Source organism: Ochotona princeps, chromosome 1, assembly GCF_030435755.1.
Source record: "Ochotona princeps isolate mOchPri1 chromosome 1, mOchPri1.hap1, whole genome shotgun sequence".
Lineage (NCBI taxonomy): Eukaryota > Metazoa > Chordata > Mammalia > Lagomorpha > Ochotonidae > Ochotona > Ochotona princeps.
The window spans coordinates 232873-246355 of NC_080832.1; the positions used below are offsets into that span (position 1 = coordinate 232873).

The 13483-nt window shown below is 41.5% G+C and overlaps 1 protein-coding gene across 1 annotated transcript in view; it reads right to left on the reverse strand.

Moving 5' to 3' along the window:
* LOC131477958 (uncharacterized) overlaps positions 1-10137 on the reverse strand; it is a 33304-nt gene extending 23167 nt beyond the window's left edge. The window contains exons 1-4 of the mRNA XM_058661792.1: positions 9982-10137; positions 6432-6616; positions 6059-6220; positions 341-450 (exon numbers count right to left, since the gene is read on the reverse strand). Of these exons, the coding sequence (XP_058517775.1) occupies positions 341-450; positions 6059-6220; positions 6432-6616; positions 9982-10075 (551 nt within the window). The 5' untranslated portion in view covers positions 10076-10137. The remainder of the gene's footprint in view (positions 1-340; positions 451-6058; positions 6221-6431; positions 6617-9981) is intronic.
* Positions 10138-13483: the final 3346 nt, after the last annotated feature.

Here is a 13483-nt window from a genome sequence, read left to right on the forward strand (position 1 = left end):
GGTTCGTTGACTCTTTGCAGATGTTACACAAAGATTGTGAGTTGATTTATCTTCTAGCATCTAGCTGGAAGCAATGGATTCACTTCTGTCTCCAGGTCCTACATTCAGGAGGTGTACAAGGTCAAGGACAATGGTAGGAGAGAAATGAGAACAAGAACTGAATGACAGTGGCAAGGATTTCATTTCTTGTTCACTGTTCTCCACAAGTGTGACGAATGAACACATTGGCACTAGTGGTGATTTGAGTGGCTGCAAAGAGAAGTTTCAGGCTAATATGATTTAAGGAGAATCTTGGTTGTACTTTTGTGGCATAATGATGAGGAAAACATCATATCTTTACCTCTTAATTATGGTTATCTTGGCCTCCTCATTCCCTTCCTCCACAACTCCAATGAAGTCTTCATACAAGTTGGCTGTAAGTATACTTCCAGGTATGTTTTGAAGCAAATCCTTGTATAGATTAAAAAATGTATTATTCTCATGAAGTGTGCATTGGCTGGCTACACTTCAAGAAAACTTTCCAAGGAAACAATTTAGTTATCAAGTGCTTCAGAGCTAACAAACCTTGAGCTACACAGAGCTTGGCTACAAGTCTATTGCTTTCTTATCCAATCCTCTGTTGATGGGCATTTTGGTTGCTTCCATGTCTTTGCAATTACTGATTGTGCTGCTATGAGCATAGGAGTGCATGTTGGTTTCTCATAAAACAAGTGTTCTGGATATATTCCTAGGAGTGCTATTGCCGGGTCATACGGTATGTTGTATTTGAGTTGTTTGAATGAAAGCTATGGTTCATCTACTCCATGGAATACTACTCAGCTATTAAACAAAACAAAATGCAGTTCTTTGTGGCCAAATGGGCCAAACTGGAAACCATAATGCTAAGGGAAATGAGCCAATCCCAAAAGGTTAAATACCACATGTTTGCCTTAATTTAAGATGACACGATGTTATGTATAACAAGTTATGTTATGAATGTTATATGTTGTGTATAAACCTAAATTGAAATGTCAATGAGGTGGTCACAGAAGGTGGATAAGAAATCGCATTCACTTTTACCATATTGGTTACTCGTTACTATGTCAATTAATTCCATGGTGATGTAAATTTTTGCTGATGGTATGTTGGAGCTTTTAATTGATCGGGATGATAGTCTGCTGGCTCTGTCTTCAGACCAGAGAGTGTATACCTAAGAAGCCGTTGAACTTATCTGGACAATAAGATGCTGGACTCTATGTTTGGTATATGCTTGCAATGGGGGAATCTCAACTGAACTTGAACTGTGGTTATGCAACAAGGTGGAGGAATCCACCATGGTGGGAGGGTTTGGGGAGGGGTGGGGAGAATCCCAGTACCTATGAAACTGTGTCACATAATACAATGTAATTAATGAATTTAAAATAAAATTAAAAAAAAAAAATAACTAAGAGGAGCTCTTCAACACCTCCATATTTTCCATCCAGAGCGGGATGGAATTTTTTCAGCCTTACTAGTCATGGGGCTATACGCTGATTTAAATTCTCAGAAAGGAATAAATCCATCATGTATAAAAGACAGAGAGCGAGAGAGATTTCTAAGGAGACTTTTGGCCCATTTATGAGCTGCTTATTTTTGCCTCTTTTGCTGGACAGACAAAAGCTAATTTCATTTGATTCTATCACTTAAAATCATAAATACAAATATCACAATCATCCTCACTATTACAGAATTATGGTCAATTTGTAAAGCTGTCAATCGTCTATATAACAACCTCAAGTTGAAGTTTTTAATTTTATCAATAATTTTAAAATGTAGCCATAGGCTAAACATATATTTAAAGATATCCACTATAGTATCAGTCAGGTATATTTTTATTCACTAAGAAGTTCTTAAAATATGTGAATCTGTCCCTGATGTGTCTATATTTCATGTTGAATAACATTTCAATCTTTCAAGTTTAAATAAGAAATTTTAGCACTATATGATTGGTGGCATTGTTGAATTGGCAAAATTGAAAGAGTCTTAATAAAACAGAATTAAAATTCTGACACTGTATCTCTATCTCTGGAACAGACCTCCTTTCAACTAAATCATGATATAGGACCACAATGTGGTTTTTATAAATTACTCATTACTATGTCAATTAATTCCATAATGATGTAAATTTTTGCTGATGGTATGTTGGAGCTTTCAATTGACTGGGATGATACTCTGCTGGCTCTGTCATCAGACCAGAGAGGGTAGACCTAAGAAGCCGTTGAACTTGACGGGACAATAAGATGCTGGACTCTATGTTTGGTATACGCTTGCAATGGGGAAATCTCAACTGAACTTGAGCTGTGGTTATGCAACAAGGTGGAGGAATCCACCATGGTGGGAGGGTTTGGGGAGGGGTGGGGAGAACCCAAGTATCTATGTAACTGTGTCACATAATACAATGTAATTAATGAAGTTAAATAATAAATAATTAAAAAAAAAAAAAAAAAAAAAACAAGTCTATTGCTTTCAGCATACAGAAGCAAGGGTTGTATTTTTCTCTGATGAAAAGCACAGCATAAAAACTAGTTTTTGTAGCAACAACACTGGAAGTCAGTGCCATTATCTGATTCTCCCTGTACAGGAAATTAGTAAGGAAATTAGTACAAAGTAACAATATCTGATTATGTCTCCTCTACCCTATTATTTCTGACTTAATTTTAGCACACATATTTAGCCTGTTTATTTTGACACTGCAGTATTAACTCCTAGTATGGATGGTTCTGAATCACACAAGACTCCCTTATTCTCAAACACAGAAGTAAGGGCACAGCCTTGCTTGTCATCAGCTGTGTGCTCCTGGAAAGAAATTCTCATCCTAAATTCAGTCCTCACATTTTTAATTTTTTTTTTACTTTTAAGCAAAAATTTCCTTTCATGTGTTACCAAATTTCCTATACTTGCCTATGAGGTTTTCTTTACAATCTTTGTTGCAACTACTAAATGATACTTGGTATGTTGTTGGTATGGCATAACCACCATAGCAGGGACACATATTCACCGTGTATATCATGCAGTAGTCTGCATGTCTGGGCAAGTCCTAACCCTCTGGCTCCTCCTGTGATTCCCTTTGGATAATGGACCAAACTCACATGAGGTAACATCTTGTTCTTTATACTTTTTTTCTGGATCCCATGATTTTCAGATTTTGGTAGAATGCATGAGTGAACCAAAAACACAGCCCAAGCAAAAAACGTTAATTCTATACGCACTGTGCAAACAGATGATTCATTGGGAAAAAAATCAATGTGGTACTGATGACACAGCGTTTCTAGTCTAGGACAATTTCCTAATTGATTGACATTTTATTATCTAGGCCTAGAGTGAAGTGTTCTGAGGGGGTCCAGCGTGGTGGCCCAGTAGCTAAATCCTTGCCTTGTATGTGCCAGGATCCCATATGGGTGCTGGTTCACTTCCTGGATGTTCCACTTCCCATCCAGCTCCCTGCTTTGACCTGAGAAAGCAGTAGAGGACGGCCCAAAGCCTTAGGACCCTGCACCCATGGGGGAGACCTGGAAGAAGCTCTTGGCTCCTGGGTTCGGATCAGCTCAGCTCCGTTTCCACCATTGTGGCCACTTGGAGAATGAGCCAGCAGATAGAAGATCCTTCTATGTCTCCTTCTCCCTGTGAATCTGCCTTTCCCATAAAAATAAATAAATCTTAAATGAAACAAAAAGCTGTTCTAAGGGATAACTCTTAAGGTTGACTGGAAAATTAAGTCTACTTTATGATCATATCTTCCTAAGGGAAAACTCATGCTGCTGTTTATATTATCATGGTTCATACAGTACGGTCAGTGACAGATCATTACTGAACTGGTGGTTTTTTTTTTTTTTTTAAAGATTTATTTATTTTATTACAAAGTCAGATATACAAAGAGGAGAGACAGAGAGGAAGATCTTCCATCCGATGATTCACTCCCCAAGTGAGCCACAACGGCCGGTGCGCGCTGATCCGAAGCTGGGAACCAGGAACCTCTTTCAGGTCTCCCACGCGGGTGCAGGGCCCCAATGCTCTGGGCCGTCCTGGACTGCTTTCCCAGGCCACAAGCAGGGAGCTGGATGGAAGTGGAGCTGCCGGGATTAGAACCAGCGTCCATATGGGATCCCGGGGCGTTCAAGGCGAGGACTTTAGCCGCTAGGCCACGCCGCTGGGCCCTGAACTGGTGTTAATGATCTGGTGAACAAACAGGAATTTGTACAAAGGGAAGCCCAAGTATCTTAATCTAATGTAATTTTCAGAACCATGTATATAGGTTCACAGCTATTACTATGCACCCAGGATGTATGGATTTAAATTCATTCACTGTTCTACTATTTCCCCTGTGGACAGGCACCTGTATACATGTAACTTAGCTGTTTCATTTCAAAATGCATTTATTTTTCTGAATGTAAAAGCTCTCAGCCCACGGGCCCAGTACACGGCAGCCTAGCTGCTGAGGTCCTCACCTTGCACACAACAGGATCCCATATAGGCACCGGTTCTAATCCCAGAAGCCCTGCTTTCCATCCAGCTCCCTGCTTGTGATCTAGAAAAGCAGCCAAGGATGGCCGAAGGCCTTGGGACCCTGCCCCCTCCCCGTGGGAGACCCGGAAGAGGCTCCAGGCCCTGGCTTAAGGTCAGCACAGCTCTGGCCATTTTGGCCGCTTTGGAGTGAACCAGTGGATGGAAGATCTTCCTCTCTGTCTCTTCTCTGTATATGACTTTACAGTAAAACAACAAACAAACAACAAAACCTCAGACTAACTGCATTTAGTTTGATTTCTAAATCAAATTACAGTCATTATAGTGTGTTATAGGGTGAGCACAGCAGCAACTGGCCAAGCATTCCAGTGCTGCTAAAAGAAAAGGGAACACAGACATTCACTGACTCACAGCATCCTGAATGTGAAGGCAGGAGGGACAAAGGAAGGCCTAACGATGAAACAAAAACGGTAAGATGGCCCCTTTTGGCATTTGATGTTCCATGTTTGGTTACTGTGTGGTTGCCATAGTGAATTTAACGTTTTTCAAATGTCTTATGTTTGTATTTCTTTGAAGATGAATATAGGGCCTGGCGTGATAGCAAAGTGGTTAAAGTCCTCACCTTGAACGCCCTGGGATCCCATATGGGCGCCGGTTCTAATCCCGGCAGCTACACTTCCCATCCAGCTCCCTGCTTGTGGCCTGGGAAAACAGTCGAGGACGGCCCAAAGCCTTGGGACCCTGCACCCGCGTGGGAGACCCAGAAGAGCTCCTGGCTCCTGGCTTTAGATTGGCTCAGCTCCAGCCATTGCGGCCACTTGGGGAGTGAACCATCGGACGGATCTTCCTCTCTGTCTCTCCTCCTCTCTGTATATCTGGCTTCGCAATAAAAATAAATAAATCTTAAAAAAAAAAAAAAGAAAGAAAGAAAATGAATATAGTAAGAAAAACAAAGTGAAAGTCAGGGCCCGGTGTGGTGGCCTGATGGCCCATATGGGCACCAGTTCTAATCCTGGTGGCCCTGCTTCCCATCCAGCTCCCTACTTGTGGCCTGGGAAAGCAGTGGAGGATGACCCCAAAGCCTTGGTACCCTGCACCCTCATGGGAAACCAAGAAGAAGCTCCTGGCTCCTGGCTTCAGATCAACTCAGCTCTGGCCATTATGGTCACTTGTGGAGTGAATCATCAGACGAAAATCTTCCTCTCTGTCTCTCCTCCTCTCTGTATATCTGGCTTTGCAATAAAAATAAATAAATCTTAAAAAAAAAAGTGAAAGTCATAAGTGCAAGCCACTGTTTGAGGTCATATCTCTTTATGGAGAAGGGTATGTGTTGACATTATTTTATAAATAATACTAATAATGTGTTTTTCAGAGCATTAAGGTGAAAGAACGAGACCAGAGCCTCTATAATCTAAACACCATTTTCAAATTTATGGTACTGAATAGCCTTAGAGTGGTTGCACTCAATAGGTACTCTGTGTCATGTTTTAAAGAATCTTAATTCTGTAGGTCTATTAATGGCCTGGAGCAATCTTGGTGAAAGTGATACACAAGCATGTGGTGCCAATAATTCTCCTACCTTCAAGACGGTTGCTACCAAAATAGGGCATGTGGCTTCCCAGTTGACCTGCTCTCTAGAGTTTAACTTCTCCTTTAGGGCTTGACAGTCTTCCCAGTTGGCGCATTGACTGAAGATGGTCTTTGTGGCAGGACCCTTTTGATCAATTATGAAGAACATCTCCTATGGGTAAAAATAAAAGAAATAATATTACATAACATATCATCCATATCTAAGTCAGAATACTATTCAACAAGTAGTCGGAAAAAAAGATGTCACCAGAGCGGGGAAAGCTCTCAAAATTTCTAAGTGAGGTTATGCACGGATGAGGAACGCTTACCCCATCGAGTACTCTCAGCAATGTTGAGCCATAGAAGGTCAAAGTGAGGCTTACCAAAATGGCTTGTGGCAGCTCGTCGTTCTCACACACGTCTTGCAAAAGAGATCCAAATAGTGGTTTCTGCTGGGATGTGCGCAGGGCAATGGCTGATGCCATCTCATTGTGTTTTTTTCCTAGTACATGCTGAAATTGCCATGTTTCAGCCAGCTGCTGCTTTTGAGTTAGTTCCATGTGAGGTTCTGATAAACAAGTGAGATTGGTTAGATGCAGAGCTCAGTTCCTAGCACATTTCCCATGTCCAGATTACTTCATGTTTCTTTAAATGGTTAGGGGCTACAAGGCTGTTCACAGCACTCAGGTGTGCTGTAAATGTGTTCTTCCCTGCTGTCCAGGAACTGGAACTAAATCTAGAGCTTGAGAGATTTAGCTTCAATTCTTACTGCAGGTACATTTTCCAGAGTTATGCATACCTTGCTGTACGGCATTAGCAGGTGATTCATACGCTGATGTGTAAGTAACCTGGTGTTAGCTGTAGTTAGGTTCATGGGCAAGATATCTATTCAAAAATAACCTGGGGTTAGGGTGTACTTCCCTGCTGGGCCACTGCTCCCTCTGGTGAGTATGAGAACTGGGACCTAGGGCTGACCAGGCGGGGCAGGGATACAACACTCATTGGCTTGCATATGAGCTGGGTTAGGGGGAGAGCCAGGCTGGGCTAAATGACCACATTCAGTGGTGCAGGCATGGGCCAGGATAAGTGTGGGCTGCTTGGGCTCTGCTGCAGCATCAGCCGGGAAGTGCTGGGAATGATAGCAACTCCTGTCAAGCTAGACTGTAGAGCCACCTGGTAAGTGCAAGATCCAGGGCTGGGAGTGGGCCTCGTAGGGAAAATTGTGGGCACTGCTCTGATGGACTGCAGCTCCCACCAGTGAGCATTTGAACCAGGGCTGGGGATGGACCCGACTGGACAGGGCAGTGGCACCCACCAGCATGAGTGTGGGCTAGACAGGGGGCATCAGTTGGGTTGAGCTAGGTTGAAGCACCTATTGGTGTGTAGAAAAGACAAATGGGATGCGGGACAGATCGGACCAGTTTGCTGCACATACCAGCATGTGCAGGAACTAGGGCAGGGTGGGACTAGTGGGGGTTATCGGCAGTCGCTATGACTGGGCTGCAATTCCCACTGGTGTTCTTGAGGGCTGAATGTGTGATGGGCAGGATGGGCTGGGCTGTAGCACCCATTGGTTTGAGTAAGAGATGGGGCTTGAGATAGAACTGACCCAGCAAAGTGGGTGACAAACTGAGATGGACCCCGTACTGTCTGGCACACAGTCAAATCTGGGGTCACCTCTAGAGAGGTTTCTTTGGAGACACCCCAAAAGAAACCACTGAACTCAGAACTCCAACCATGGGGAGAATTGTAGGATCTGTGGTCTGACCATGGAGTGAATAAATCAGAACTGAGCCTCCAAAATTGCTGAAGCCTGTGCAGTGGACAGCAGGCCTACATGCACATAGGGGATATGGCAAACCACTGGGGCCTGCACAGGACATCTAATACCATAGCAGAGGATGGAGGGCAGAAAAAAAATCGACAATTCTCCCAGCTAAGCATTGATAGCAAGTATCTAGGCAAATGGAGACTCTAAAGTGGATTGTCAGCAAATGAACCTTGGAAGGATTTCCTCATCCTTGTATCAACAAAATCAACAGCTTTTCAGAACTATCAAAACCACTTGAGCAGTACCCTTGCAGCCATGTTCTACATCAGGGACTCTGGGATGACATCAAGTAACCATCCCCTGAAAGGGTTAATTGTAAAGGTGACTGTACTCCTAGAAGTCTGGAATCTCCAAAGAGACACCTGCCTCCTGTTACAAAAAAAGCTCCTGTTTCCTGAAACACCAGGAAGCAGACAGGAGATAAGGAGAATCTTGGGAGTTTTTAGATTTACCGGAAAGACAGCTACTTTCGAGGCATGCTGTTTTATTACTGTCTGCACTGAAATGATATGATCAGGAAATCCAAACCTATACATTGTAAATTCCTATTGCATGCTTTCTGTTTTGTGTCATTGTAAGCCCCTAATCATGTACTTGCTGTCACGTAGCTTTTGATTCTCTGATGGATACTTACTATAAAAATCCCACATGTATTTCAGTCAAGGCAATTCTTGCATATGGCAAGAGTTGCCCCCAGATTAAAAAATTAAAATCATTTCACCCATCTTGGAGTCTCGCTCAAATTCATTGAACCCAACAGTCCCCCATCCCCAGGCACTGATGCAGTTAGGATGCTGGGTGCGGCTTTGCCCCTTCTCTTGTCTCTTGCCCCAGATACAGAAAAAGGAAAAGAAAATTGGAAACCATGGTCTGATCCACTTTCCCCTATGCTACCCTAATCAGTGGTTCACATGGGCATGCATCCTTCTCAACTATGTACACGTCATCAAAAATTAAATTTAAAAAAGAAAAAAGAGGTGTTTTGTTATTGTTTTAGTGCAAATACTTTCAGATCTCAGACTCATCTTCTAAATGAATGGAAACTTCAAAAAAAAAAGCTATGAAAGTAATGAACTTCACATCATAAAAATGTGAGAATTAAAAAAAAAACAGGAAGGAACTCATCATCCATGTCCTGAAGTAGCCACTCCTATAAAATCGGCGGTTGGCTCCTAGGACCTAACTTCCTGCCTTTGGATAATAATTTGTTTCTAGGCTCACCGGAACTTCTTTCAGCCCTATGTATGCTTTTGTTAAATAAATCTGTTCTTACAAATATTGCTCTACATCATCCCAAAACAGCATACATTCCAGTTATCCAAGTATGTGGTATACAACTGACAGTGACAGAGAATATTTGCCAAAAATAACATGACTGGTAAATGATGGTACAGGTTTTGAGTCCTGCAGAATTTATAACATTTCGGACCAAGTGCCTTCTTTTTTTTTCCTTTTTTTTTAAGTGCCTAATTTTTCCATGAGGTCATCCTTCACTTGCTGCCTCGGTGGGCACTGGACAACTGCTACCTCAGATCCTGCAGAGTATGAAGTGGCGGGATACAAGACAGGCAACGTTGTGAGCCATTCGAATGCATTACAGCAGGGCACATTTAGTACATCTAACAGCATAAGCTCATGGAGAATAAAGCGAAAAGTATGACTTCACACTGAAATAAAAACAAGTTTCCACACTATGTAGAAACTGCCTATCATAAAGGAAAGATGTATTAATTTAAATTTGTTAGCACTGAAACAAAATGATGTTTTAATTCTATGTCTCCATAGAAATCTGCCTGGTACCCTTAAACATAGAAGGTCAAATTAAATTTACTAAAACCATGCTTTTACTTGACATATTATCATATGATGTCTTGGATAGAGTTACAGTTTTCATCAATCATTATGTTAAATCAAAACACTTGTCATACATTCTCTTTGGTCCCAAGACAATGAGAAGCTCCTCTTGCTGGTTTTGTAACAGAGAGACATGGGCCCTGGGTAAGCAGCTCCTACGACCTCTGACCTCTCGGGAACGTTGTCATTGCTTCCTCACTGAGGCCCTGACATGCTTTCCCTGGGATCCCAGTCCAAGGAATTCTCACCCAAGCTGCTGTCAAGATGTATGGCACTCTCCTCAGAGATGTTGAAATTGAAGCTCTTTCCAAAGCTGCTGGGAAACACCCGGGTGCGCTCCATCTGGAATACAGTGTTGTCATCTCTATGTACCCATAGGCAATTTTTGATCAGACAATTTATAACAGAAACTCATGACACACAGGAAAAACAGAGTTGCCTTTTTTTTCATTTGCTATAGTTCTAAACTATGTCATCAATATTCAAATTATAAAGAACACAAAAATCAGAATTATGAAAAACTTCCTCGTTGACTGAAAAATATTACTTGCCAAAGAAATAATTATACTTGAGAGAATATTTTGTAACTGATACCAAAATACTTCTGAACAGAAGACTCATATGCTTTGTGGCCCAGTTCTATTAATAACATTTTTGTATCCCTAACTCCATCAGTAAAGCGAGGATAGTTTTCAGTTAATTTTCAGTTAACATACAGAAAGTTTGGAGTAAATATCTACCTTGTTATCTAAGTTTTGAAAATAATCCAGTAGATAAGACCTTGTGAAGCATCTTAAGCTTGGGAAGCAGAGCCTCTGGGTGGGAAATTTGGCAAGAAACGAGTAAGCTCAAAAAGCTGAGTGGTTTAGCTGCAGTCGCTCAGGACACATTTGTACTTACTCCAAGCTTTACATCTCAATGGGGAGGAAGGGCTTTGCGAAAGAGCTGTGACTGTATTGGGGGGGGGGGGGGCGGGTATATGATTCGATTATTGTTGCTCAGAAACTTGGGCTCATTTTCATATTGCAGCAGCAGAGATCAAAGGGTAGGTAAGCGTTTCCCTGAATGAGCCACTGCTGGCAGAGGACAGGCTGTGTATGGAGCTGCATGTGCTTATCCCAGCCGGGCAGGGTCAATTACAACCTCAGGAGACTGTCAATACCAACAGTTCAGCAGAGAAAAGCTTAGTGTGGAAACTATGTTCCCATTGCCCCCAACTCAGGGCTGAGAGCCAGAGTTGCCCCTTGGCTTGCAGGTTCCTGCTTCTAACATTATCTACTTCTTTCTGTGTGGTTTACTCAGACCAGTGAATTGTCTCCTGGATGAGAATGGAGAAACATTGCACTGCTACTCTGCTCACAAATCTACATTCCCATCACTGTCATAATTGAATGAATGGCCTAGACCACCCATAGGTGGCTTTATATATATATATAAAATTATATATTATATGTTGAATTTTTACTCTATAAATTTGCCCATCAGAATTTATATCCCTGAATCTCCACGTTCCAAAGAGTATCCTGCTCCTCAGGTTACAAAATAGAGCATCCCACTACCTTCTGATTCTCTTCCAGTGTTGGTATCTTGAAAATGGGTTGCTGACGGGAAAGCATGCTTGGAATAACACACAACAGTGACTTCAAAGTTGTCTTTGGATTGAATGAGGAGTGTTGAAACATCATGGGTAGGGACCTCAACAAGTACCACAAAACAACATAGCTGATTTTTGGAAGGTGTTTTGAGAGCCTATAGACAGAAATATCAGTCTTAAAGCTAGTCGTTAGATAAGGAAGCTGTATATATACATAAAGACAACAAGACATTTAAATACCATTATTACAACCCAATGAAAATAAATGGAAATAGGGCAATGTGTCTTAAACAAACAACCTCTCAGTTTTGTTATAACTCCAACACTATATTTTAATTTTGGCAACCTTCATTGCAAGCATTTATTTATCTAATAGAATTATTTTGAACATCCATGAATGCAAAAAGTCATCGAATTCAATTACTTAACCATATATGGTCCTTTTGTGTTTAACTTTCTCATTTGCAATGTTAAAATGGAGCATTGGGTAATTTTATTTAGTAGCATCTCTTTACCCAGTGGGTTTCCTCAATAACCAATTGACATATTTTGAATGTGTGGTCAATGGTAAAGGACTACGTATTTGCAATACTAGGAGAAAAGCAATAGGTAAATGACAGTGACAATCTTGAATATTGAAACTGGCCTCATCTTTACGACCACATTAAAAACCATTTCACATTGGTCATTCTTTACCAGATAAAGCTCTATCTGAGAAGATAATAGCTCTTTAAGACAATGGTTGGTTGTGCATTTCAGACCTGCTTAGAGTAATTATCACATCATCACCTCTGAATTGTAGGCAATCCTTTATCCTCTTCTACATCGGCAACAGCACCAATTCCCTGATCATAGAGTGCAGTCACACATGCACCTCCTTGGGTAGTCTGCAGAAAATCCACAGAGGTTAAAACCCACATTACTTTGTAACAAGCTATAATTTGGAGAAATTACAAATTGTAGGAGTATTCAATGTAATTCCGTTTTCCTCACAGTCATCCCAACCGTCACCTCTATGGAAGTGGGCCTGCAATTTTACAGTGATTTCAATTGCAGAGATGACTTAGGGGTTTATTCTGACTGCAAATAAAAGCTGAACAATGCTGAAAATCACCAGAATATTTTCCTCTTGTATGAAGCTGATTTTAGGGCCCGGTGGCGTGGCTTAGCAGCTAAAGTTCTCGCCTTGAATGCGCCAGGATCTCAAATGGGCGCTGATTCTAATTCTGGCTGCTCCACTTTCCATCCAGCTCCCTGCTTGTGGCCTGGGAAAGCAGTCGAGGACGGCCCAGAGCACTGGGACCCTGCACCAGCGTGGGAGACCTGGAAGAGGTTCCAGGTTCCCGGCTTCGGATCAGCACAGCACCGGCCCGTTGCGGTCACTTGGGGAGTGAATCATCGGACGGAAGATCTTCCTCTCTGTCTCTCCTCCTCTCTGTATATCTGACTTTGTAATAAAAGTAAATAAATCTTTAAAAAAAAAAAAAAGAAGCTGATTTTATAGGTAATCAGCAACTTGGTCCAGGCTGATGGGGTCTGGTGATAATTTGCTCTAAATCACACTATTGAATGAGAAATAATAAGCATTTACAGTTTGTATGCAGAATCAAGTATCACTCATACATACAGAGGCACATACCCACAATGAATCTGGAAGTTGGGACTTCTGGCTTGAACTACATGTATTCACTGAGAAAAAGTTTTTGTAACATTATTTTTCATTTATGCTGCCTAAATATTTCACTGCTTAACACAAAGGGAGAAGACTGAGGAATACACTTTCCTTTCCCAAAAAGAGTCCTATGCTAACCTTTATATTCACTTACGCTGGAAGCTTTGTGCATTGCTTTTCGCTGTAACTAAAATGCCTGCTTACCATGGTACACTTCTATAAGTTTTCAAAAGCTTAATGTGAGTTTTCTTTTGAAAACTGCCATTTCTAAGGAAGACACTTGAGTCATCAAATGCAAGATGCTTGTTTGAGTTAATACAGTGTATGTTCAGAGGCATATTGCCAAAATGACTTTGCTCTTGCGGCTTTGCATGAAGGAATCAGGAGAGGGCGGCATGTTATCACAGGATACAGGCTATTTAACAACGAATTCAGGAGCTACTTACTATGTGAATTTGTTATGTGCTTTTCAATGTTTCAGGGT